At 44.2% G+C, this 27,392-nt stretch overlaps 1 protein-coding gene and 1 non-coding gene across 2 annotated transcripts in view; one reads left to right on the top strand and one right to left on the bottom strand.

Moving 5' to 3' along the window:
* The window catches only part of LOC144141282 (uncharacterized), a 58,793-nt gene extending 44,285 nt beyond the window's left edge, over positions 1–14,508 (top strand). The window contains exons 5-7 of the mRNA XM_077672859.1: positions 5,075–5,151; positions 12,443–12,526; positions 14,190–14,508. Coding sequence (XP_077528985.1) covers positions 5,075–5,151; positions 12,443–12,526; positions 14,190–14,264 — 236 coding nt within the window. The 3' untranslated portion in view covers positions 14,265–14,508. The remainder of the gene's footprint in view (positions 1–5,074; positions 5,152–12,442; positions 12,527–14,189) is intronic.
* A 9,743-nt stretch (positions 14,509–24,251) lies between these two features.
* On the bottom strand, positions 24,252–24,323 carry Trnak-uuu (transfer RNA lysine (anticodon UUU)). The gene has a single exon. It is a non-coding gene; the product is annotated as a tRNA-Lys (tRNA).
* Positions 24,324–27,392: the final 3,069 nt, after the last annotated feature.

Consider the following 27,392-nt stretch of genomic DNA (forward strand, 5'->3'; position numbering starts at 1 on the left):
GCTTGGGGCTAAGAAACTTGCTCGATGGGCAGACCAAAATTGGTTTAAACTTTATTTTTCTAAAATTTTGTGGCGGTTTTGAATTTTCCAAGAGACGCGCGAAGCAAGCACACCCTGATATTAAGCTCTATGGCGACTCGACTCCCATTAAAGAGAAATTCAAATTTTCAAGTTTAGTCTTAGATGAAGAAGTCACATTCACTCCACACATAAAACAACGTGCACATAAATGCCTATATTATTCCTAATGTCCTTTCACACCAATCCTACGGGGCCGATAAGCAACTTCATCTGCGTGTTTTTATCCCTTGACTTGGATCTTGTTTGGACTACGGGAATGTTGTGTACGGGTCAATCACGAAAACCGCACTTAAAATGCTCGACCCATTTCTTCACTTGGGGCTTCACCTCTCTTTTGGCGCATTCCGTACTATCCCCGTCCACAGTCTTTACAAAGAGTGTTTCAAATGGTGCTTGTAATCCCAGCAATCGTAGTTTGACTTGTTATATGCCATTAAAATTTCGTCAACGGACAACCATCGTTTTAAACGTGTTCCTAATGATACTTCCACATCCCAAATCTTTTTGTATCGCCTAACTATTTCTGCACCTTTCGGAGTCGCAGTCAAAAAGGAGGTGTCTGAGCTGATTTTCTCCTTGCTAGATACCTATAAAACGTCCTGTAGCACGCTTTTACCGTCGTTGCAAGTTCTACCCGTGCTATGCGTTTTTTTTATTCATAAAAATTGCGAAAAATTGAGTTCCAAGAAGCGCAAGTATGCAGCACTTCTGGTTTACAGGAATAATATCACTGTGCACATAATTGCAGCGATGCGTTCAAAACATCCTCAATCCTGTCCTATGCTGCGCACGCTCCTAATTTAACTTCGAATAGAACTATGCATATAAGCACCGGTATCTTCAGGGCAGAGGCATACGCCATTTTTATGTTAATATTGAACATAATATTGAACATATAGTCCCTAATTCTTTTTTATACCGACTCGTTGAGAATAATGCAATCATTGTCATGCACGAAGTCATCTAAAATTTATGTCAGCAATCTCGTCTTAAAGACTATTACCTCTGCATATGCCTCAAATCTTGAACAGACTCTGTGTTGGGTCCCTGGCCACTCTGGAATAGCCAGTAATGAGAACGCAGTTAGGATGGCGGCTCCTTCTGTACATTGAAATACTATCCAGGTACCAACTATACCCTATACTGAACTGAAGCCATGCATCAAAAAGCACCTACGCAATACACGGCAACCGGACTGGAATGCCAAGACAAGTTACACCTAATATTACCACATTTGGGACCACACACTACGGACAAACGCAGAAGACACTCGGAAGTGGCGCTGGCCAAATTACGGATAGGCCACACACACGCGACGCACTACACCTGCTGCCTGGGTCTCAAAGACCCGTGTGTAGCAGGTGTTGGGAGGTGCTATTTGTAGTCCACATCTTATTCACATGCAAGGCACTCGACACACCAAGACTCATACACTTCAAAAAACTATACAGGCAACACAATCCACTGCACCCGTTCTTTTATTTTGGCTTAAAATGTCATTTATTTCTGTAAAAGGAATTTTTAAATATTTGTCTGGTGGTAAGTTTTTAAACCTCATTTCCTGTCATGCATAATCATAACTGGCCCTATACCCCAGCCATCACCATTGCCTTATATCGATTTTACGGTTATTCTGGCTTACACACTCGTTTTAAACTTTTTTCTTTTGTGTACTTTTGTTTGGCGTCATTTGCCCCAGCTGGCCTTGTGCCAAAACACCTGTACCATAATCATCATATTGTCATGTAGCCAAAGACCACGCAGCTGGCTTGAAGGAAAAACCACTTCATTGGAGCGAAGGTGTGCTCGCCTAACCACTGACAGAATACACAGGTGGTGAAGTAGCGGTAAAAAAAGTTTAATGCGCAAGCGAGTATTGGTGAATAGAATGCCGTGGCGTCTTCTACGTAGACATTTATCTTTCGCAGCGGGTGTTTCTCAAACCGTGGAATTATGTCGAAAATATTGTAGATAAAAGAAGACAAATTCTAAGCTAGTGGCGATAGGGTGAAACATTCTCTCTATAAAACGAAATATTCCATGCGGCGTAATAAACAATACAAACCGGACTTCGATCACGACGCAGATAACAAAGGCCGGTGCAGCGGAGCGGAAAAAACCCAAAATCATAAACGATCCCAATGGATGGTCTAATTGCTCCCATTTAATTGTGCATCGACCCGATGCTAAAACGAAGTGACAATAATAATACACAACTAATTAATCTCTCATCTTGCGTAGTAAGGTTTCAGGCAAACCATGTGCACGACTTCTGGCCGCATGCGTTGTCATGATGTCGCCGATTCACCATGGGGGGCCACCAAGCAGGTAATTTGTCCAAAACGTTCTAGAATCCGGCCGGGTGCTAACTACCATCGCAGAATCTTTTCACAAAGCCCACGTCGTCGGGAGAGAGTCGAAACCAACATACGATGCCCTATACGGTACTCGGCGTCTCGGCTGCGGAGGTTATAGCGGCCTTCACTCCACCGGCTGCTTGACTGTTGTATTAGGTCGAGTCGGCTGGCGGGCTGGAATGATGTCGTCTGCATAGTTTCCTGAATAGCCGTGTTGTGCGCAAACGTGACATACGGAAGGACTTCGCTCCAAGTCTAATGTTCAACGTCGACGTAGAGAGACACCCGTTAGTCCAATCGTTTGGGGTGTTACTCCGTCTTTCTTTGCAGGTCGGTGTTGCTGTACCGCAAGATGTCTTGCCTAGGCTTCGCGGTAAAGGCCGTTCCGGGATCCGTGATTAGGACATCAGGGGCCATGGCGCAGCACAAGTCAGTTTATGAAGAAGTTCCCCACTCCGCGTGCAGTCCCCCGCGCACGAGCGGCAGTCTCAGCATAGCGCGTCATGTAGTCTGTCGCTACAATTGACATGTTCTCGGATCATCACCTGGCCGAGAAGGTTTATTCTAATCGGTTGAAAAGGACATGATGGGACGCCAATCTGCAACAGAAGTCCGGAGGTTCTTGTCGGTGGTGACTTTCGTTGCTGGTAGTCACGGCAGATCCTGACGTGGAGGGTGATGTCGGAACTAAGTTGGGGCCAGTAGTACCTCGATTTATTCTGCCAATAGTGCGAGCAGTGACGAGATGTCCAGAAGAAGGATCGTCGTGGTACGCTTCCAAACGTTTTGCATACTGCTTGCAAAATGCCCGAAAAATGAGTTTTATTATAACTTAAAGAAGCTCAATCATATTCTACCTCCAGAATTTATTTTGCAATTGCAGATTGCCGCTCGTAATTCAGTAAAATATTTGTTGATTTGGCTTTAAAACTTTTTTGTGGGTGTCCGGAAGAATCACCCCGCTATTTCTTGGTTATCTGCTGCTGCGTGTGCAAATTCACATTACTAATAATACCGACTACAACCCTGCTTCAACCCTCAAAAATTTTTTCAGCCATTTAAAACCTGTGCCCCGTTCGTAGGAGTGATGACGGGTTAAAAAAATGCCTCCCTAACACAACAATTCAAAGATTAGTATTTAGTTTTTTGCCTAAAGTGATCCCGCTTTTAAATAATCGTCAATTTTGTTCACCCCAAGGGAGGGGGCAGATACCCCAGAACGCAGCCTTTAAAATTTTTGTCTGAAATGAGACTAGTGGTAAAATTCAAAACTTTGCGCTGAAACCGGCTGCCGCACTGTTTTTTTGATGCCAAATAGAAGGAGACGCCAGGTATGCCCAAAGCTACCCCAGCGCGTTGCCAGTGTGTAAAGCAAAAGTGGTTGTTGTTTTTTTTTCTTTGTAGAAATAGCCCGCAATCATGATATTTCAGGAACAGTTGTTCACGCTTGAAATAATTAAAAAAACTGTGAGTTAAAAGCACAGAAGATGTAGAATCGTGGGTGCGGCGTGATACCCGATTGTGCTGGACCTTTACTAAAACAGGTGCACAAAAGGGCGGCAGAACCCTTTTTCTGGGGAGGCTTTACCGTTTGCACATACCCTTCTTGCCACAATTTAGGCATACCCACTAAGAAAATAAAAACAAAACTACGCCGACATTGTGTAGCAGAGAAAGAGCCGTTTACGGTAACTTCTACCAAATGGCAAAGATGAACGGGAAAACAAGGAAATGTGGCGTAGTACTAAATACTATCGCCATGGTTTTGTATTTAAAATCACATAGTCATACCTAATTGACCAGGCTATTGTCATCACCTTCGTTACCTACATTGCACCAAATGAACACGTAGAAAAGTGTTCTATTGCAGCGATGCTATATATAAAAATGCTGGAAATATGCACTCCGTATTCACGGGCACTCATGTGCAGTTATGTTTTTCCTAAGGGTTAGGGTTTGTGGCGGGCGTGAAAAAGGCTTCATAAAGACGTCGCCAAACTTTTTCTGAACTAGTCAGGGTTCGCCACAATACCCATTGCACACAAAAAAAAATGTTTTCCGCCCGCTGAACACAAAGACGAGTTTGCACTACGGCCGTCAGCAACGTTATTTTTGTTTGACACGCTGTAATCCTGCGTTAAACGTGTATTGAAATCAAAGCACAACACAAAAGGGATGACTGCTTTGTCTTTGCTAGTCCGTTTCAACTTATTCTTGATAAAACACTTCCAATATATTTATAACAGCAGCGGCTTTCTTCATTGTCAATTGCTCTCAATGAATCTAAATTGAACATTCAAGGCCAAAGCCACTTTGTGGTCCCACGTTCACAGAAATCTTAAAAGAAACTACGAATTCAATCAATTTTGTGGTCTGGTTACTCCATAAAGGTAATATTGAAATTTGGTGTTAGATATGTGTGTTAGGTATATGTTGCCTCAAAAGTTTATTTACACATTCTTTCTTTTATCCCTATTACACTAAGTGCCACCATCTCGCTAATTTATTGTGGTTCAAAAAATCTGTCTGTACGAATTTTTTTCCTGTTTCACACAGACTACCAGGTCGACGGCAGGGAAGTTTTTTTTTCAAATTAAACAATTACTCACCGCGGAGTCATACATGTTTTCTTACAGAGCACAAGGACCCTCAAGTGGAAGAGAAAGCGTTTCCAAATTGGCTTCACAAATGTCGTGCTAAACCGCACACTTGGGTGAGTGCCTGCTTCATGCTCCCAATATGCTGGTTATTCCTAAAAAATGCTTATGTGGTTGAGTAGAAAAGCACAACGGTTATGTTTAATTGTAACTTTTTGCCACTCGTAATTGTCCGTCGGTGGATGTGTACCCACAAACGGAATAAAGTGCAATATTATAAGAAATTGCGAAGCACCCTAGCGAGCGGAACTGTGGACGTGGTTATAAAGAAGTCGGTAGCTCAAAATGCAACAAAGATCACCGCACGAAAAGGGGCTTTAAACAAGTGTCCGTTTTTAGTAGCGGGAATTACTGCATACGTTCTGGACCACTTATAATGATCTTAAGCCAATTAAGAAAGTCTGTTGTAAAAACCAACGCAGTCGGTTCAAGGTACGTGTTGTCTTCGTATATACCGTTTTAAATATACTAATGTTTACGCCGTACAAAACGCTATTGGCCAACGATAAAATGTTTGAAACCAGGATTCTTTTGTAGCAGCTTATCAATTAGTGAATCTAAAGAAAGAATACACTATGAATTTATGGTTGCCGCATTCATTGCACTTTTTGTGAAATCCTTATTTTGCCATACCCAACAAGTGAAATACTCGTTCGCCAACCTACAATACACATAATAACTAACCGCGGTATGTTAACTACCTACAATTACGTCAACTTCCCCGAGTTCTTAATATGCAGATAATTTAAATTGCAATGGTTATAAATTAGATTTGGTGGTGCTGCCTTTTTATACGTTAACTGCCTATAGCGGAAACATTTCAGACAATGCATAGACATGTGTACTGCAGTATGCTTTCCTTTCTATATTTCTCACGCGCCTCCAAATTTCGTACGTTGAATTCAAAAAAAGTACCTGAAGAATAAATATTTGTTTCACCCTTGAGTGTGCAATCTATTTTATGTATGCCTCCATTTTAAAACAATTTACTGCATCGTTTGTCAAGGATTCCGAGGATTTTGTTGTGGATTAATTGTTGATTCGTTTTAAGCCCGGAATAGAGCGATACGGTAGAATGTTGAACGAACAACCAAGATTTCTCGTTTCTTTACCCTACTCTCACTGCTATAAAAGGGAGCGCACAAAAACGTTGGAACCATTTCAAACAGAAATGATAATTTTACATAGTTTCATTATCGCGTTGCTAATAAATGTGGAGAAAAACCCCAAAAATAAACACATTGCGTTCCGCTTCGCGCGTTTTTTTTATTTCTCATTCTGGGGAAAATGTTTTGATTACCATTAATTAATTGCAAGTCAACAGGGTGATCGACAAATTTGTGTTGGATCCTACAAGTTTGTAATATTCGATTTATAAGTAATCGCAACTTACGCTAATGCGCGTGATTTTTTTATTTGTTGTTCACTCATATGTAGACTTTTTAATTGTTTGTATACACAATTGGTGGGTCTAAATGCATTGTAAATCTGTTGTGTTTGTAAGGCCTGCTACCGAGTAAAGTCTACGTTTACGTGTTTTTGTCAGATGTGAAAGAGTTATATTTTAAGTAAAATTGTTCATTTTGGGTAGACACATATCCTTGTATGTAGGATTTATTCATGGTTTCAAATTCATCTGGTAGATGTTGGAAAGCGCAACGGCAACAGCGTAGCAACATAATATAAATTAACGAAAACACTTAGGTCAGAAACCATTTCGTTGGCTTATTTCGGAAAGAAGCATATCCGGGATTCTTCATTGCTGACTTACCAGAATGTTGGTGGTGTATCCAATAAAGGACAGCAATTGTGGCAAATAAACAGGCAATATAAATTATGTGCGCGAAAAAAAGTGTACCGGCATGCAATGCCAGGAATTTTTTATATTAGATCGATGGAGTATGTCTCTATCAAGAATTAATTTTACAGAAGCTCCGTGTTAAAATTATCTGAACCAAGGCGAAGCAATACACATTTGTAGCAGGGGTTGTTGGCAGGGACAGAAACAAATACAGCGGAGATTTTTGCTTTCCGTCCAAATGGTAAGATCCCCTGTCGAGATCACCCGTAGCATTCTTGATGCTTATGCCTTACGCAGCTTTGCTCATTTAGGGTCAAATTTCTCATTCCACTGATATAAAGTTTGCGTCGACCCACGGAAGCCACATATAAACATTCAACTGTTTGTTGCAACCATTCCCTGGAAAGTATCTGAACCATCCTTGAAAATCAACCTGACAAGACAACGGTTGCTTTGTGCATGTCTAATGCGTTGCACGCGTGTTCTTCGTGCTCACGGCGATAAAGAATCGCTGAAGGTGTGTTCGACTCAAGTAGATGATGTAGGCCATACATGGAACCCGGTGGCCTAATAAGGTGTTTCAAACAAGTGTCCTGATGAAACTTTGTGCGTCTTTTACTTGTAGAAGTAACAGCTCGAGTGAGTCGGTAGCACTTCTCGACAATCCTAAATACTTTCTAAAGCGGAAATCATCCCTTACCGGAGTGGTAAGGCAAGAGGTGACAACAGCTTCAGAAGGCTGATGTGCACACTGCAGGAAGTATCCCGAAGATGTCCAAGCCTGGGTTAGGAAACAGGAGGCATACGGGACAAAAACACTAATATGAGAACCAATTTGAATGGTCAGCAGATGCTCAAATTGAAAGCCTGTCTCAAAGCGTCTCATGAATCGTTTGCAAACCCATTCGTTTTCGAAATATACCTCTGCAGCTTCTATAAAAAACGTTGGTATGGGCAAGTACTGGTCGTAGCATGTGGGGCAAAATGAACAATGCCCTCTCAATCAATTGGACTTTGGGCACACGGTCATGCAGCAAAAGTTTGCGACACGTCAAATGACGCAGCGTCGTGGCTTGTAAGGTCCAAGTGCTGGTGTTTTTCCATACTTTGTACGGATATTTACTCTGGCAGCTATCCAGCGGTTACCTGCTGCTGTGCTGCGGAGGGTCCTTTGCTCATGATGATGATGCTCATGCTCATGGTGATGATCATGCTCATGATGGTGATGATGATGTCCGAAAAGATTTTAGCACGTACCCACAAAGTGGTCCGCTAAAATGGTCCGCTAAATGGTCCGCTAGCTCATTGCCCCTGATGTCCGAATGGCCAGAGACCCAAGACAAGCGTGCCTCCTTCACGTGCCTAGGGACAAAAAGTATAGTGTGCGGTACAATGTAGAGTTTGGAGAGGAAGGTAATGCCGAACTAACTGCGAGCGAATGAGATAATATGATGATTTTTGATACATGCTGCCGTACCTTGCATAGAGCGAGAGCTATTGCTCAAAATTCGGTCATAAAAATGGGTGAGTAATCCGGGATTCGTGAGAAACTCCAATGTAGAGATTCCGAAAAGATACCAATTAAACCTTTCTCGCCATTTTGAGATCTATCAGTGTAAATCTGTCAAAAGGTTGATGCGAGCAAAGCAGCGGCTACTATGGGCCCATCGCATGTTCAGTGGGGATTGATGCTTTGGAAACCCATGCATTAGCAAATGAACTTTGTCACAATCTGTGCTTCACAGGCCAATATTACAACCAGCAAAGCCCTCGTTTGTTTTTGAATTTTAACACAGGATCAATCAATAGCCACGTGCTAGGAGAAACATTTAAAAACCACATTTGGCGAAGGTAATTAGCAAACTTGTGCGGCCTTGACAAGAAAATGAGCTGCGCCCGTACAGCAGACGTTCATAAACGAAAAGAACGTCAAGCTTAGATAAGAGAGCTAGGAGCGCTATAGGTGTGTATAGTCTTTATATTTATTGCAAAGTACATGCGATCGATTGATATTTACGCTCTCCGTAGTCGTTTCGCATAACACTAGGGACAAATTCATGACACCTACTTAGCGAGCGCATTGGTTTTCTTACACAAATTGGCATAAAGAATAGCATCAGCCACTGTATATATCCGCAGTAAACTTTACAGAAGGTGATTGTAGTAGTACGTGTTGACCAAATCGCAGAACATTAGATTCTACCAGATATATGTTTGAGTGATGGCCTCGCAACAAATTGCATGCTGCGCTAATAAAGCTTCCTAACCTGTTTCCAGAGTATTGCGCAGACTGTCTACCAGAGTGTACGGAAGGAGCGAGCAGACGTGCGGCCGCTGTTGAAAAAAAAAGTATACGGCTTGGCATTTTTAACAGTTCACATGGATATCGAGTGCGTTCTCTCCCGGCAGCCTTAGGCAGTCACAAAAGCATCTCCAGCGGGATAGTAGGGTTTGGAGGAATAGGTCTTGCAACTCATCGAACCCAATGCAGTTGGTATTCTCTATGAACTTTTTCCAGTAATTTAGGCCGATCTTCTTGTTAGCGTCCACAAAAAAAAAATAACTGGAGCGCAGCGTCTACAACGGAAGCCAAGGGTCGCCACGTTTTTTTTCGTATTGCTGCGGTTACCATTTGGAGAATTTTTTTCCAGTTCAAAAGAAAGTATGTAAGTGTATATATTGCCTTTATAAAATAGGCTAAATCTTCCGTATAAAAAGTTTTTCTGCAAAAACTTCTGCTATTAATTTATTGTCTTCATTTTTCCGCATTCTTTTAATCGCTAATAATTACCCGACTGCAGATTGAGTGGGAGACAAATAGAGAGAAATATTTGATTTGTGAGACCCCAAGTTCAGGTTGGGGAGCTGGCCTCTGCACAGATGGCCGAAGCAGCCCATAGCGCCCGTTGCGTCAGGGTCTGTTGATCCATGAGGCAAGAGCTTCGGAAGGTCTGCTTCCAATGGGCTGGGGTCAGGACGAGGAGGAAAGTTTCGGTGGTGCACTCACAGAGGGGGCGCTGTGGCGAGTCGAGCTTGCGGCATTTCGGAAACTTGACAGAGACGAAGACGTCTGGTTCAAAGTGCTCTAGTTGCGTGCGATGTTGGAAGGAGTGGGTTTGTAGATGCGCCACATCGGAGCTTCCTATACTTTAAGTTCGGAGTTGGGTGGGGTCGTTTTTTTGTATGAGGCGGGAGTCTCGGTTGATGTTTCTTGCAGGAGAAATGGAGGTGTTGAGGCGAAAGAAACATACAGCGTATGGTACAACTCAGAATTTTGTTACTTTACAGGGCTTTATGCTGCATTTACCCTGCAGATAGCCCCAATAATATAAAGCGCGAAACCATACAATGCCTAAGTGTTAGAGCAAGGTCTCTAATAAGACGTGTTTTTAGAATTTTATTTATTTATTTATTCAGATACCTACAGCGCCCAAGTGGGCAATATTGGGGGGGGGGGGAAACAAGCAGCCAGAGATACAGGTAGTATAAAACCACATGAGCGGCACCAAACATAATGAAAGAATAAGAGATGACAATATTACTCTAAACATTATGACTCTAATATTACTCTAAACTTTAAACATAACACATAATACTCTAAAAATAAACATAATACATAATACATAGTAAAACATACTACATAATACATAAAACTTTAAACAACACAAAACATCACTAATAGGTGGATACCGTTTGCAGAACATTAAAAAACAACAAAACATAAAAATAAATTAAGACATAACACTTTAAACATAATTAACATTATTAAAAAAAGACAGAGTACAAAACAACACATTATACAAAGACAGAGTGCAAAACAAGACAGAAGTTGCAAATGGTTACCAAAAGTTCAAATGTTAGGCATATGTCCTATAAAACCTAGCTAAACAAAAATTATGCAAGGGCTTGATCAAAGGAAGTCGGCAATGACAGTACAACTTTCTCCTGGAAACTATTCCAATCATCGATTGTCCTCGCAAAAAAATAATGTTTATGTAGATACCTACCTTTATTCTGTAACCTTCAGGTAATGGTCTACGCGGGCAGATCTACAGGTATGATATAGCATATAGGTTTCTTTCCTTTAGGCTGTTGCAACTATAAAATTTTCTGTAATATTTTTACGCGCATGTATTTCCGCCTTTTGTGCAAAAGCGGCTACACCTGATTGTTCCGTATGTCAAACAAGCTTTTTGCGAAACTGTAGTTCGATGAGACAAATCGTGCTGCACGTATTTAGATCCGCTCCAATTCGGCAACACACGTCTGTGTACTGGGCTCCCAAGAGAGACATCCTTATTCCAATATAGTGCGCACATTTCAAAAGTACAGAATTTCCGTTAACTTAGGAGAGGCTTGCTTGAAGTTTCTGATTCGGAAGTTCAGTACCCGACTAGACTTCACTGCTATAAAATCAATATGGTCATTCCAGGAAAGGCGATTTTTAAATAAAACACCTAAATACGTGTAGATGGATACAATCGTGAGACTTTCACCTTTAGGACAGTATGTATATCTAAAGTATGTCGTCTTGTAGAAAACTGGACAATCTTACATTTAGAAAAATTGATCGTCATCTTCCACGTATTGCGCGGCAGTAGTATTGTATGAAGGTCACTTTGTATTTGTACAATTTAATTCAAAGTATTCATTTCATGGGAAATACAACAGGGATCGGCGTACACTCTGAGACGGCTCGATACTCCTTCGCTTATCTCATTGATCAGTATTAAAAAAAAGAGTTCCAGTACAGTTTCTTGCGGAACACCTGACAAGACTGTTTTATTGCTGAGCTCATTCCGGTGAGAACCAGGTAAGAACCGGAATGAACGTAAGAGAGCAGTTGAAATATTAGGTGCAGACATTTTAGAAAAGATTGAAGAATACAAAATATAGAATATAAAGGTTGTAACGTCACTGTTTCTAAATTAAACAATCAGTGAAACACAATTCTGCTTGTACTTGGCACTGGTGAAGTTTTTGGCATAAATTCCCGTCAGCAAGGAATGATGTATATCACCGTTTGTGCGGATCAGTTCAATATTACAAAATGGCCTGACTAAGAAAAATAGTTCAAGCTGTGAGACGACCGTGCTTTGTCTGTGTCATTATTACGCGATACCTGAGCGCTACTTGAAACAGGGGACAATCAGCGGGTGTTTTAAATATGGTGAACCATATAAACGCCGCGGTGAGGTAAGAAGTGATTGTATAATTTACAACGGCAATTTGCTTCAAGGCAGTGTAACTGCGACTCTTTGGCCTGAGATGACATAAATGTCCTTCCTCTAGAGAAATCTTGCTTTGATAAAAAAAAGTACGGCAGAAGCGCACCATTGTATTAAAGTGAGATCGCAAATTAGTATACCTGAAATACAAGTGCAACAAGAGATATGGACATTCATCTAATCAAAGCTATTCCTTCATTTCAAATGTCAAGGCTGTACTTTATTACTCCTTTATAGTGCTGCTATTTGTGAGTTTGAGTTAAGCATGGTCTAAGAAAGTCAGCATTTACATTAAGCATGTTTTATTTCTTTTTTTAGCCGCCAGTTAAAAGTTGCTATTATTACTGCAGAAGAAATGGGTATTGGTATTATGGTTGGTACAAAAGAAATACCCGGTGTGTGGTGAGTATTCGTTTTCAGAAGTATGGTTATAACTAGTATCCTAAATTTACATTACAATATAAATGAACACACTGTTATAAATGTACTTGCCTTGCATCTGGAATTGTCCCAAATGGATGTCAAGAAGCTCAAGCCCTGTCTTTTTTTCTGCTTGGTTTAAACCGAATGCTATATATCCTACAGAAATGTGTAAATTGTCTATGTCATGTGCTTGTTTATTCTTGTACCTTACTATTTATGATAATCCTAAGCAATTTCCAAAGCACGCTGCCAACCTAAATTGGAATACCAAAATCTGCAACCACAAACGTCTGTATTTGCGCACATCGGCATCAGACACATGTTAACAAATAAACGGGGAAAGGTTGGAGTGCTCTCCTTCAATTTATGCGGACCTGGCTGTCTAAATTATTGCTCATGATCGTAGTTTATGGCTTTTGTTTTTGGTAGCTGTGCTAACAGCAATTGATTTTTATTCTTAACAAAGCGGCTGTTATCTGTGCAAATTTGATTTACGAAGTCCAAGAAAAGTCCAGAAAACGTGTAATACTGGACTGATTTTTACTTATAAAAACGTCTATTGACATGTTGGCGGCCAAATCTCTATACTCAGCGCTTTTTAATGAATTAGGTAGTATACTTGATTTCATAATGCCTGGCAAAAAACAAACTGCAAAATATATTTTGCAGCATTTTTTGCAACTGTTACCAGACAGGACACGAAAAATCCCTAATTTAATAAATGCGTGGAAACTATTCAAACAAATCAACCAAAAACCTGTGGAAACATGTACGACGATCAGTGAAGCTTACGAACAAAGTAATATCAATCCTCTAATGAGTTGCGGTTAGCTTGAATTTCACTGCTTATGCTCATCGCCGAGTGTTAACCTGGTTTTAGGGCAATTTGCAGTTCCCTGCTGAGCCTATATTAATCAAGAAACCACCTGGTTTATCTGGAAATAAAACTGCAATAAATATTTTTATGGTCACGTGTAGTAGCTTTGAAGTCCGAATAAGCATTTTAAAATTGTGCCGACATCTCTTGCTAGCAGCGGACAGAATTTTTTTCTGCAATGGTAACAAAACTGCAAAATACTTGATAACAAGGAAGAACAATATTAGTTTATGCACCTCAGCGGCGATTACATCAACACCACAGTAAATATTAAAAATACCCACTGATAGGTAGTATCTAAAATATTGCCCCCAGCAATCTTTGTAAAGAAAAAAAATCGTTTCTTGTGTATGATAAGCTCACAGCAACCGTTGATGTCGGAAAAAACTAACTACCACGCCATATCACCTAAGCAGGCAGCTTCATGCTACCACCAGTTTTGTTGTGTCAACTGCTGTTAATGAAATTACATTAAATGGTCTTTCTACCCAGTGGATAATCAGAAACCTCAAGTCATTGCTAATACAAATAGAAAATACGAATATGCTATAAACCTTGCGTTTTATTTGTTATGGGGGGTTCTTACGCCAAAAGTAACCTTGTCAATTTATCGCTATTTGAGTAATATGTTGAGTGCCGATTACAAGGATTTATCGGCTGAACTGTTAGTAACTCATTTGAAAATTACATAGGGTTGCATTGTTTGATACTAAAGATTTCTAATATCTGGCGAAAAAGAAAACATATGTTATATCTTTTTGGCAGGGTGCAAGTCCACGTCCAGTTGGTTTCTGCTGTTACGGAAAGTGTTATACGCGAAAAGAATTTTGTGAGAAATAAAAAAGTAATGTAATAAAGCATTGTTTTTTGGCCGTGGAAACATCCCGACCACATGTAAAAATGTAAAAACAAAAAGACCGGCGCTGATTGCCTGAAGCTTTTTTTCTCCTGATACTGCGCTGAACTCTTCCGCACAGGTTTGAAGAGCGGATAAGGGAGAATTCAGCATGCACAAAGCCCGAAAAAAATTTTCCAAATACGCATACAACTTCTGTAAATAAAAGCCAGACCAACTGACTACCCTTCCAGCTGCTGACTTGTTCTTTTCCTACCTATCTCCCTCCAGGGCGCAATTACTCGTCATTAACTTTGTCTGGTTTATATCCAACTTAGCCACGCCCTAAAAAATGCGGAATCAAAATATGTGCTTCTTTTTGGTGTGCGTTTTTTATCTTGCCTTAGGTTTGCGCCAAATCTGAAATATTTTCTGGAAAGGTTCATAAGCTTTATTGCATGAAAAACCCTCGTCGTTGCTTCTGATGCTGCCCATAGCCAGTAGTCACTGAATAAAAAAATTACAAACATATTTGAGTCACTGTATATATATGACATCCCGCAGATGGATGGTGCAGGGTAGTTGGCAGGAATAGGAGATTAGCCTCCAACAGACGGTGCGGTGCGATAGTGGTGGACGAAGAGAGGTTGCGAACAAAGGTGTTGGTTCCACGGACTCCATGTTTCCTGCGTTACACTAGCCGACAGGATCTACCGTGCAACCATGCATCATGACAACATCCAAGAATACAATCCCCATCCCCAAGTACTCGGGAGCAAGCGATGATGTTCCCTTTGGCAAGTGGCTCCGACTCTTCGAGGTGAAGACTGCAGCCACTGCATAAACCGAGCGAGACAAGTAGTGCCATTTCTCCGATTACCTTGAAGGTGAGGCCTTTCACTGGTACCTTATCAAGGTATTTGACACTGGCGCAGATTGGGAGGACCAGGTTGCATGCATGACCCAATGGTTCACATGTGCCACCACAAATTCAGTCCGTCAGTTCATTCATTGCCGTGTAAAATCAGGCGAGAGCCTCAAGGAGTATTACGATGAAAAAATATTTCTGGACCGCCTTGCTGGACTAAGGACGCGCGCCTTATATAAATGATCATCGATGGTCGCCCTGCTGAAATGCAAATTGCTCTTGCTGGCCTTACTCCATCTACCCCAGCAGCGTGGCTTTCAGCTGTGCTTAGAGTGGAGGCTGCTTTGAACCGAGCTAAGTTGTACCACGTCCCACCAGGTCGACACGCACACATCAATGCACTGAGTACAATTCCCTGACGTATCACGAGAAGAATAAGCTAATCTACGGCGAGAAGTTTCTTCCGTCATAGCTCCAGGTGGGAAACTGTGTGTTATATGAGACACCCAGGCATCCCAAACGCGACAAACTCTGTCATAATGGAAGCACCGTATACTGTCCTCCGCAAACTCCCTGCGGTAAACTACGAAATCGACCGCCGCGTGGCTACACGTGGTCGTCAGGCTGACATTGTTCATGTGGGGAGGCTAAGCCGATAGTATCCACCCCTACGCTGAATGCTCTCTCTGGGGGAGGGAGAAGCGTGTTACGTCCTGCAGCTGGATGGTGCAGGGGAGTTGGCTGGAATGGGATTAGCCACCAAGAGACAGTGCGGTGCGATAGTGGTGGACGAAGACATTGCCAATAAATGTGTTGGTTCATGGACGCCATGTCTCCTTCGTTACACACACATATATATATATATATATATATATATAAATATATATATATATATATATTTATATGTATATATATATAAATAAATATATATATATATATATATATATATATATATATATATATATATATATATATATAGCGAATGAGCATAGGAAATGAGGGGCTCGTTGAAAACAAGACAGAAATAAGGTGTGGCAGTCAACACAACCTCAGCAAACGAAAGGGGGGTTAAGGTAGGTCATTAAAACAGATAAAGAATTTGGAAAGAAAGAAAGTGGAGAAAAATTGGCGGGCATTTTTTCTCCACTTTATTTCTTTCCAAATTCTTTATCTGTTCCAATGACCTTCCATATCCTCCCCTTTGCTTTCCAAGGTTTTCTTGGCATGGTTCCAGACGGCACAGTGTTCATGAAAGGAGTTCGTTAAACGTATGCGGAATATATATATATATATATATATATATATATATATATAAATATATATATATATATATATATATATATATATATATATATATATATATTCCGCTTTTGGAGAAAAACCGGCAGATGTTTTCTCGACTTTTATTTTCTTTTATTTACCACTCTATGAATAGAAGATGACAAACACACGTCATTCGGCACTATTAAGTATTTCGAAAAAAGCAGAGTAGCACTGGCAATAACGACTGCAACCTTGATATGTGTCCTTAACGGGTTCGTCGTCCGGTATCTTTCTGGTCTGCTACACGCATTACGAGGGCTCTGTCTCCAGCTGTCCGGAAATGCCAATTGCTAACTCTGATATTCGAACACGTCTTACGTGGCGACCGCTGGGCAAAACACGCTGTACATCTGCCGTGGTGGTCAAGGGCCGGCGCTAGTTCACCGGCCTCAGAGCAGTTCTAAATATAAACCCCCAGGGTAAAGTCGAGAGAGGAGCCGTCGCCGAATAGCGGAATGGTTAGTGCACCGCACGCGTTATGCGGAGATGTGGGCTCGACTCCAGCTTCTGAAAAAAAAACGGCAGATTTTTTCAGGGCTAATATTTTCGATTATTTATTATTGTATCAAATGAATATGACAAACACACGTCATTCGGCACTGATAGATATTTCGAAAAAAGCCGAATAGAACTGGCGATAACGACTGCAAACTTTATATGTGTCCTTAACGAGTCCCGAGTCCAGTATCTTTCTGTTCTGCTACATGCATTACGAGGGCTAGGGCAACAGAGGTATGGAAACGCTTATTGCTAACCCCGATATTCGACCACGGTAGACGTTGCTTCCCCTGGGAAAAACACGTTCTACGTTTCCCGCAGTGGCCGAGTGGCGCGCTTGTTGACAGGCCTCAGAGCAGTTTAATTATAAAACCCCGCGGTAATGTCAAGAGGGGAGCAGTCGAAGAATAGCACAATGGTTAGTGCACCGCACGCGTTATGCTCACATGTGGGTTCCACTCCCGCTTCCGGAAAAAAAAACAACGGCTTTTTTTTTACTTCTACTTTCGCCTAATCATCTGCGTATCAACGAAAAGGAAACATGACAAACACACGTCATACGGCACTGGTAAATATTTAAAAAAAAAGCCGAACAGCACCGGCAATTAGGACTGCAACCTTGATATATATATATATATATATATATATATATATATATATATATAAGTATATACAAATATATATTAAAGGAACTGAGGGGCGCGTTAAGAAATACAGAAAGCAATGCCTGCAGTCTACGACGCCAAGGAAGGCATAGGAGATTGGTTCGAATATTTTTTGACCGTTAGTGAAGTTATAGTTTTTTATTAATTAAGGTAGAAAGAAAGAAAGAATCACACGCGCCCAGATTGGGGACCGAACCCACGCCTTTCGATTAAATCTCGAATGCCTTACCAATTCGGCTATCTGGGCGACAGTGTTCTCCTTCACTTTTTGGGGTATTTATATTGTCACGAAGACCAGGACGACGCAGTAGTCTTGAGGGAGAAGCAAGTTTATTGGAGCGAACTTGTGCACCCCTAACACCTCAAAAGAATACAGAGGCGGCGAAGCAGCGGTCAACAAAGTGACTTGCGTCGGCGAGCTTCGCCGAATCGAATGCCGCGGCGTCTGCTGTGCAGGCTTTTATCTTTCGGCGCGAGAGTTTCTGGAACCGTCGATTCACATCCAGAATATTGTAGATCACAGAAGATTATTCTGGGCTATCGGCGTTAGGGGGAAACACTCTGCTTATCTGAATGAGATAGCTCATGCGGCATAAACTAAAGAATGGAACACGGGCTTCGCTTGGGACACAGGTAACAGAGCCGGGCGCGGCTGGTCATAAAAAACAAAGAATAAATAAACAAACCCGTACATGGTTCGCGGCATTACCACCCCTCTAAGAGTGCATCGACCCGATGCCATCGATCCGACGTCGATCCGACGATCCGACGTGCATCGATCCGACGTGCGTCGTCGTGATGTGCCGTAATCACCACTGGGGATCACTTCGTAGGTTAATTGGCCAACACGTCATAGAATCTGGTAGAGTCCGAAATACCGTCGCAGAAGCTTGTAGCTGAGTCCGCGTCGACGAATGGGAGTCCAAACCCACACAGAATCCCCTTGTTGGTACTCTGCGTCTCGGAGTCGGAGGTTGTAGCGACCGGCATCCACCAGCTGGTGGTCTGTTATACGAATTCAAGCCAGCTGGCGAGCCTCCTCCGCACGTTGAAGGTATCCTTGGAAGTCGGCGTTGAGGTCGTCGTCTTCGACATGCGGAAGCATGGTGTCGAGCATCGTAGTCGGCCGTCTTCCGTAGACAAGCTCGTACGGTGTCATCTGCGTAGTTTCCTGCGTCGCTGTATTGTACGCAAACGTGACATATGGGAGGACTTCGTTCCAAGTATTATGTTCAGCGTCGACGTACATGAACAGCATATCCGCAATCGTCTTGTTCAGACGTTCCGTTAGTCCGTTCGTTTGGGGGTGGTACGCCGTCATTCTTGGGTGATCCGTGTTGCTGCAGCGTAAGATTCCTTCCATCAGCTCCGCGGCAAAGGCCGTTCAGCGGTCCGTGATTAGGACTTCAGTGGCTCCATGTCGCAGCACAACCTGGTTTATAAAGAACTTGGCGACTTCTTGTGCTGTCCCCCTAGGAAGAGCGGCGGTCTCTGCGTAGCGCGTCATGTAGTCTGTCGCGCATGACAATCCACTTGTTCTCTGATCGTGACGTAGGGAACGGGCCTAGATGGTCTATTCCAATCTGTTGAAAGGGCCTCGACGGGACGGCGATTGGTTGCAGAAGTCTGGCTGGTCTTGTCGGCGGCGTTTTTTGTCGCTGGCAGATACGGCGACTTCCGAACATAGTGGGTGACGTAAGATGTGAGGCGGGGACAGAAGTACTTCGCCTTAATTTTTGCAATAGTGCGAGCTGTGCCGAGATGTCCGGAAGACGGGTCGTCGTGGGACGCTTCCAAAATTTCGTCATGAAGGTCTGTGGGGATGACAAGTAGATAATTCGTTCTCGTTCCGGGGCAGAAATTCTTCTTCACGAGGACGGAGTTTTTGATGGTGAATGCTGGTAAGTTCCGCTTGAACGCTCTTGGCACGGCGACGTTTCGTCTTTCGAGGTAGTCGATCATTACGCGCAAGTCGGGGTCGGCACGCTGCTGGGCCGCAAGGTCGCTCTCCGTAACAACTCCGAGGAACGCGCTGTCTTCATCGGAGTGTTGTGGTGGTGGGTCGACAGGGGCGCGGGACAAGCAGTCGGCGTGGGAGTGTTTCCTGTCGGATTTGTAGACGATTGTAACGTCGAACTCTTGCAGGTGCAAAATCCACCGCCCAAGACGGCCAGAGGGGTCCTTTAAATTGGCGAGCCAACACCGCGCATGGTGGTCTGTCACAACCTTGAATGGTGTACCATACACGTATGGGCGAAGTTTTGAAATGGCCCATCTGATTGCCAGGCAGTCTTTTTCGGAGGCAGAGTAGTATTTCTCCTCCTTCAACAGACAACGGCTTGCATAGGCGATTGCCTTTTCGCACCCGCTTTGCTTTTCGACAAGGACGGCCCCCAAACCTATATCGCTGGCATCCGTGTGCATTTCTGTTTCGGCGTTGTCGTGGAAATGAGCGGGCACGGGTGGGTTTTGCAGGCGTTGTTTCAGCTTGCAGAATGCTTTTTCTTGTGCGTTTTGCCAGGCGAAAGGGGTGCTATCTTTTGTCAGGCGCGTGAGTAGCTCTGCGATGCGTGCGAAACTTGCGACTTAGCCCCTTTAGTATGCGCACAGTCCGAGAAATCTTCGCACGCTTTTTTTGTCTTTCGGTCTTGGGATGTTCGCTATGGCTGATGGTTTCGCCGGGTGAGGCAGGACTCCCGCGGTGTTGACGACGTGTCAAAAAACTTCACCTCCTCGGAAGCAAAGCGGCACTTTTCGGGCTTCAGCGTTAACCCCGACTAACGGATGGCCTCGTGTACAGATTCAAACTTTGCAAGGTGTTCGTCGAAAGTCCGGGCGAATACTACAACGTCGTCGAGGTATACGAGGCAGGTGTGCCACTTCAGGCCAGCGAGCACAGTGTCCATGACTCTTTGAAACGTTGCTGGCGCCGTGCACAGCCCAAACGGCATCACCTTGAACTCGTATAGGCCGTCCGGGGTTATAAATGCGGTCTTTTCTCGGTCTCTCTCGTCCACCTCAATTTGCCAGTAGCCGGTCTTTAGATCCATCGATGAGAAGTACTTCATATGGCAGAGGTGGTCGAGGGCGTCGTCGATTCGTGGCAGGGGTATACGTCCTTTTTGGTGACTTTGTTCAGTCGCCGGTAGTCAACGCAAAACCTTAATGTGCCGTCTTTTCTCTTCACCAGTAGAACCGGCTCAGCCCAGGGGCTTTTCGATGGCTGTATAATGTTATCGCTGAGCATGTCGTAGGCTTGAGTCCGTATGGCTTCCCGCTCGTGCGAAGAAACGCAGTACGGTGACTGTCGGGTAGGTCGGGCACCATCTTCGGTTATTATTCGGTGCTTCGCTAGAGGTGTCTGACGTAGTTTTGAGTTCGAGGAAAAACACTCCCTGCAGTGACGCAGCAAAGCCGATAATTTGTTTCGTTCTGCTTGCGGTAACGTCGGATTCACGTCGAAGGGATTCGGAAGCTTGAAGGTATCTTCTGGTGCGCGTTCAAATTCGGCAACGCGATCACGTCACTTTCTTGTTGCGTTTGTTCGAGGAACGCAATTGAAGCCCCTTGTTTAAATACTGGTATTCCTCAGTGAAATTGGTGACCAAAACGTGGGATTTGCGCTGCTTAAACCGCGCAATGCCTCTTGCGACGGACACATCGCGGTCGAGAAGCAACCTTTGGTCACTCTCTACGATAGCGTCAACGTCAGGAGCAGCACCTTCACAGTAGATGGTGATCATCAAACTTGCGCGGGTTGGCAGGGTGACATGATAATCGGCGATCCTTGCAGCTGCACGGTGTTCGGGGTTCGGTTCCGGCGTCATGGAGTGATCGGATGAAAAAGTTATCGACTTGGTCTGCAGATCAATTATTGCGGCGTTGTCCGTCAAAAAGTCCATTCCCAGAATTACGTCGCGGGAACAGTTACGCAAGATGACGAACGCGGCAGGGTACGTCATGCCGTCTATGGTGACGCGGGATGTGCATGTTCCACTTGGCGTCACGAGGTGTCCTCCCGCTGTGCGTATGTGCGGACCGTCCCATCTGGTAATAACTTTCTTCAGCTTAGACGCAAATGGTCCGCTCATTACTGAGTATTCGGCTGCCGTGTCTACGAGGGCGACTACGTCAAAGCCGTCGATGGACACCTTGACGTCGGATGCCGCCTTCCTCGAGTTCCGGGTTCGTCGGGGCGTCGCATCTCGGCTTGTGTGTGTTGATGGTAGGTCAATGTGCGTCGTCCTTGTCGTCGTCTTTTCAGCAGACGTCTCGGACAGGTCGGGTACGCGTCGCGCCCTGTAGCTGTCGTCGTGTTCGTTAATCTCGTCAGGGTTAGGTCGGGTGGTCGGGATGTTGGCGTGCCGTGAATCACTGTCTTCCGTGAGTCGTTGCGTCGTTGGAGGGTTTTCATTTTTCCGCGATCGTGCAACATTACCTCCAGAAGTTGCTGCTTTATTTTTTCCCGCGTGGGCTGGGGGACCTTCCGCGTGCGAAATCAGCACTGCTACGGCGGTTGGGCGACTGGTATGGGTAGGGTGACGGCGATCGGTTGAAGCGGGCTGGGCCTCGGTTAATGTTGGACAATTAGGTATTCGTCGATCTCAGTAGGGCGCTGACCGGGTTGGGGGTGCGAGTCGTCGACGGAGAAACCACGCAGTCCGAGTCTCCTGTACGTGCAGCGACGGTAGGTGTGATCGGCCTCTCCGCAGTGGTAGCACAGCGGACAATTATCGGCGGTTCGCCATACGTCCGTCTTCCTCGGCGACTGGTTTTGGCATGCAGGGGGTCGGGCGGGCGACAGCGAACGGCGTTACGGTGGGACTTCTTGAAGACGGGTTGGAGCAGGGCCGGGTCGTCGAACAGCCGCTGAGTAGGTCATAGCTTGAGGCTCACGTGGCACTTCGGGAGGCATAGCAGTTCCCAAAGCGAGTTGAATTTCTTCCCGAATCACGTCCTCATAGAGGTGACTTGGGGTTGCGGCGTTCTTGGGAAGAGTTTCCGCAGTTCTTTCCTGACGATAGCGCGGATTGTATCACGTAGTATGTCGGAGCTAAGAGCCCGGGCATCGATCGTGTCGGCAACTATCGCATTCATGGGATGGTCGTACTGCTTCGTCCGCATTTCCAACGTCTTCCCCATGGCGATTGCCTCGGATGCGAATTCGGCCACCGATTTGGAGGGGTTGCGGACATGGCAAGCAAAAAGTTCTTGCTTTACTCGAGCATCAGAAACCTCAGTTTCTTTTCTTCCGTCATATCCGGGTCCGCGCGACAAAATAGTCGCTTCATTTCTTCAACGAACATTACGAATCCTAAGTTCGGGTGTTGCGTTTGAGTTTCCAGTAAAACCACAGCTCGTTCTTTTCTCACCACGGTCGTAATGGTCCCAAGGAACTCGCTTTTGAATGGCGTCCAGTCGGTCAAGGCGCTCTCGTGGTTCTCGAACCATGTTCGAGCTATATCCTCCAAGTAAAAGAAAACATGCCGGAAGGTTTCTTCATCTTCCCACCTGTTGAAGGTCCGCACGCACTCCAGCTTCTCCAACCATTCTTCGGGGTCTTCAGAGGGGGCTCCCCAGAACGATGGCGGTTCCCGGGGCTGCTTCAGGACGATTGGCGACGTTGTTTCTTGCACCATGGTGTTGGTTGCAGCGTATTTTCTCTTGGGCCCTTCTGGCATAAGACCGAACTCGGGTAGCAATCCTTGCAGTCTGCGGCTTTCTCTGGTTGGACTGGCTTGGCGGCTTCCAGATGTCATGGGGAGCATAAAGGGTGAGTACCCCGCACCATCACCAGATGTCACGAAGACAAGGACGACACACTTGTCTTGAAGGAGAAACAAGTTTATTGGAGCGAACTTGGGCTCCCCTAACAACTCAAAAGAATACAGAGGCGGCAAAGCAGCGGTCAACAAAGTCACTTGCGTCGGCGAGCGTCGCAGAATCGAATGCTTCGGCGTCTACTGTGCAGGTTTTTATCCTTCGGCCCGAGAGTTTCTGGAACCGTCGATTTACATCTAGAACATTGTAGATCACAGAAGATTACTCTGGGCTAGCGTCGTTAGGGCGAAACACTCTGCTTATCTGAATGAGATAGCCCATGCGGCATAAAAATAAAGAATGGAACACAGGCTTCGTATGGGACACAGATAACACATCCGGGCGTGGCCGGGCATTAAAAACAAACAATAAATAAACAAACCCGTACATGATTCGCGGCAATACTTACTAAACTGTATCGGACACTCCAGGGTGGTAGCCAGCACCACTCAGGCTATACGGGGAGAAGGGGACCTTCTTTTCGAACCCCGGGGCGTGACTCGAGCGTCTACATCCTGTCATGAGTGGGTAACTGGCGGGAAACCCTATTATGCTATCTTGGCATCAAGGCTGCCAGAACCGAGGCCTTCGCTAAGGTTTCGCAGGATAATATGATTTGGAAATGAGGGGCTCATTAGGAAATACAGAAAGAAATGCGGGCAGTCTACGACGCCAAAGAAGGCATCAGGGATGGGTATACTATTATGTGACCGTTAGTGAAGTTATAGTTTTTATTAATTTAGGTAGAAAGAAAAAAAGAAAGAGAGAGAAAGAAAGAAAGAAAGAAAGAAAGAAAGAAAGAAAGAAAGAAAAACTCGCGCCCAGAGTGAGGACCGAACCCACGCCTTTCGATTAAATCTCGAATGCCTTACCAATTCGGCTATCTGGGCGACTGTGTTCTCCTTCACTTTCTCGGGTATTTATATTTACTACAACTGTATCTGACGCTTGAGGGTGGTATCCAGCGCCACTCGGACTATACGGGGAGAAGGGGACCTTCTTTTCGAACCCCAGGGCGTGACTCGAACGTCTACAGCCTGTCATGATCGGGCAACTGGGGGGAAACCCTCTTATGCTACCTTGGCATCAAGGCTGCCTGAACCGAGGCCCTCGCTAAGCTTTCGAAGGATAATATGATTTGGAAATGAGGGGCTCGTTAGAAAATGCGGAAAGAAAGGTAAGCAGTCTACGACGCCTACGAAGGCATAGGGGATTGGTTAGACTATTTTTTGTCCGTTAGTGGAGTTATAGTTTTTTACTGCATATATATACTGCACAAATTAGAAAGTAGGGTGCACAAATCAACATGAAGATAACATCATACCAGTGCTATTACAAAATTCCCACGAAAATGTCCACACCCAATTGTTGGCGCGCACGTGTTGGTCCCCATCGACGAGCAGGCTGGGTGCGCAGGGCTAGAAGCGGTTGTGGATGCCTCTCTTTGGGCCGATGAACAACACGTCACATTCGAACTGGGTGCTTGGCCGGACGCCTTGGCCGTTGGGTTTTTCGTCTACAGAAGTACAATTTTACTGTTCCATACAAGTCCTGCAAGAAGCAGTTTTATTCTGACGCCCTTTCACGTTGTCCATTGTCGAAATCGCGAGCCCTTGCCTCCGCACCGATCCAGCCTGCTCTGCCCATCTCACCCCGTTCCTCACGCCATGGTTTCAGACAAAGTCAACCTATCGGCCTTGCAACGTGACCACAGTTGCTGTCGTCGAATAATAGAGAGAATTGAAGGCTCCGCACGACCTCCAAACAGCCTCCTACGCCGACAGCTGAAGAAATATAAGTTGTGAATGGAGCACTCTGCCGCTAGAGTTATCATCCTGCAGGCAGAAGATGGGTCACTGCTTAACCTCGAAAGGTCAGGGCAGTCATCCTAGAGGCGTTCTAAGATGACGAGTCGGCTTATCAGCTTGTTTTCGAAAAAATGTATGGGAGAATCTGCAGTCGTTTCAATTGGCCTGGGATGGCGACCAGCGTGGCAAAATACATTTCATCTTCTGACAAATGCCAGCACAGGAAACGCACTACGTCTCTCCAAATAGGTACGCTACAACCAGCTCCCTGTCCACCTTCGCCGTATGATACAGTGGACATTATTCTGTATAGGCCACTTCCGAGAAGACATGCCGGCTATTGCTGGGTTGTGGCAGCGATCGTCCATTTGACCCGGTACGCATAAACACCACCTTTGTGATTTATATAGGCTCTGGAAATTGCAGATTTTGTGGTGCAAAATATTATCTTGCGGCACGATGCCCCTCGCATCTGTTTCAGTGACCGCGACGGGGCCTTCTTTTCCCAAATTGTGGCTGGATTGCTTTGCCGCAAATAATATGCACAAAACTACCACTGGGTGCCATCCTCAAACCAACGGCATCACCGAACGCATTTATCTAACTCTAATATACATGCTGTCCATGTATATTAGACCAGACAGCAGCAAATGGGATCAAATTCTTCATTTTGTAACGTTCGGATAAAATACTGCAATACAGCGCACCACTGGCTTCTCACCTTTTTCCTAGTTTTGGACGCTCCCCTCCATTCATCATTGACACCAATTTCTTTGTCGCACTGAACTCTCCTGCCGGCTTGTTTCCCGGTGTGTTTGTCTCTCGCCTCAACCACTGTCGCCATGTGTCTCGTCTTCACACTGAAGTCGCCCAGCAAGAAGGCAAAACTCATTGCGATTCCCCTCACTACTTCATTCACTTTCGCCCTGGCGAAGAAGTATTACATTGGACTCGCGTACGCTCCCCCGGCCTATGCGAGAAATGCTTACATCGATATCTTGGTACGTACATTGTGGTTGAGCAGAAATCTACGGTGACTTATCCAGGGCCTCCGACAGCTGCCGCTACTGACGCCCAAGACGTGGAACTGAAATCGTTCACGTCTCCCGCATGAAACGATACAACCAGCGCACACCGTAACTCACTGCAACCAGAAGGTCGCTTCCTGTTGAAGGGGGAGATAGTGTGGGCGTGTCATAGCGCCTTAAACATTATGTAGCACTTGCTGCGCTGTAAGAGCCATATATATACTGTGGCTAATCACCGTCAGTTGGACGGCCCAATATCTCATTAGTGCATACCCATTAAATCATCTGTAGATAATCATCGTCTTTAGTGACTTGTTCTGTCGAGTCACTGACGGGCGGATTAAAACCAAGACCGCTGGTACTGCTGTCAACTTCTGTGGAATCTTCCCTCGGCCTATATTATATATATATATAAATATATATATATATATATAGTTGAGAAAATGGTAGACGCACGATTAAAAACTAAAGCAGTGGTTTACTGGCGTTTCGACTGGAGGACCAGTCTTCATCTTGTTACTGAAGCTGTAGACTGGTCCTACAGCCGAAACGTCAGTAAACCACTGTTTTTGTTTTTAATCGTGCGTCTACCATTTTCTCCAGTATATATATATATATATATATATATATATATATATATATATATATATAGAGATATATATATATATATATATATATTTATATATATATATATATATATATATATATATATATATATATTTATATATATATATATATATATATATATATATATATATATATATATATATATATATATATATATATATATATATATATATATATTTATATATATATATATATATATATATATATATATATACATATATGTTATAGTGGGGTTTATTGGCAGGAAGGCAAAGCAAGGCCTGGCCTGACTATCGCGGAGTCCAAACGCGTCCAAGCGAGCTCTCGGGTCGGGGCACCAGTCTCGCGCACAGCGCTCTCGATGGGGCTGTCTAGCCTAGATTCAAGCACATACCCACTTGTGGTGGATTGTCCCATATCCAAGTACATACATCGTCGGACGCGAGACGTGCACGGCACACACCCCTTTAAGGAAGTGGCCATGATATCTTCATTAATATATATATATATATATATA

This window comes from Haemaphysalis longicornis, unplaced genomic scaffold (genome assembly GCF_048455015.1).
Source record: "Haemaphysalis longicornis isolate Haplotype H1 unplaced genomic scaffold, Haemaphysalis longicornis Haplotype H1 scaffold_6, whole genome shotgun sequence".
Classification (NCBI taxonomy): domain Eukaryota; kingdom Metazoa; phylum Arthropoda; class Arachnida; order Ixodida; family Ixodidae; genus Haemaphysalis; species Haemaphysalis longicornis.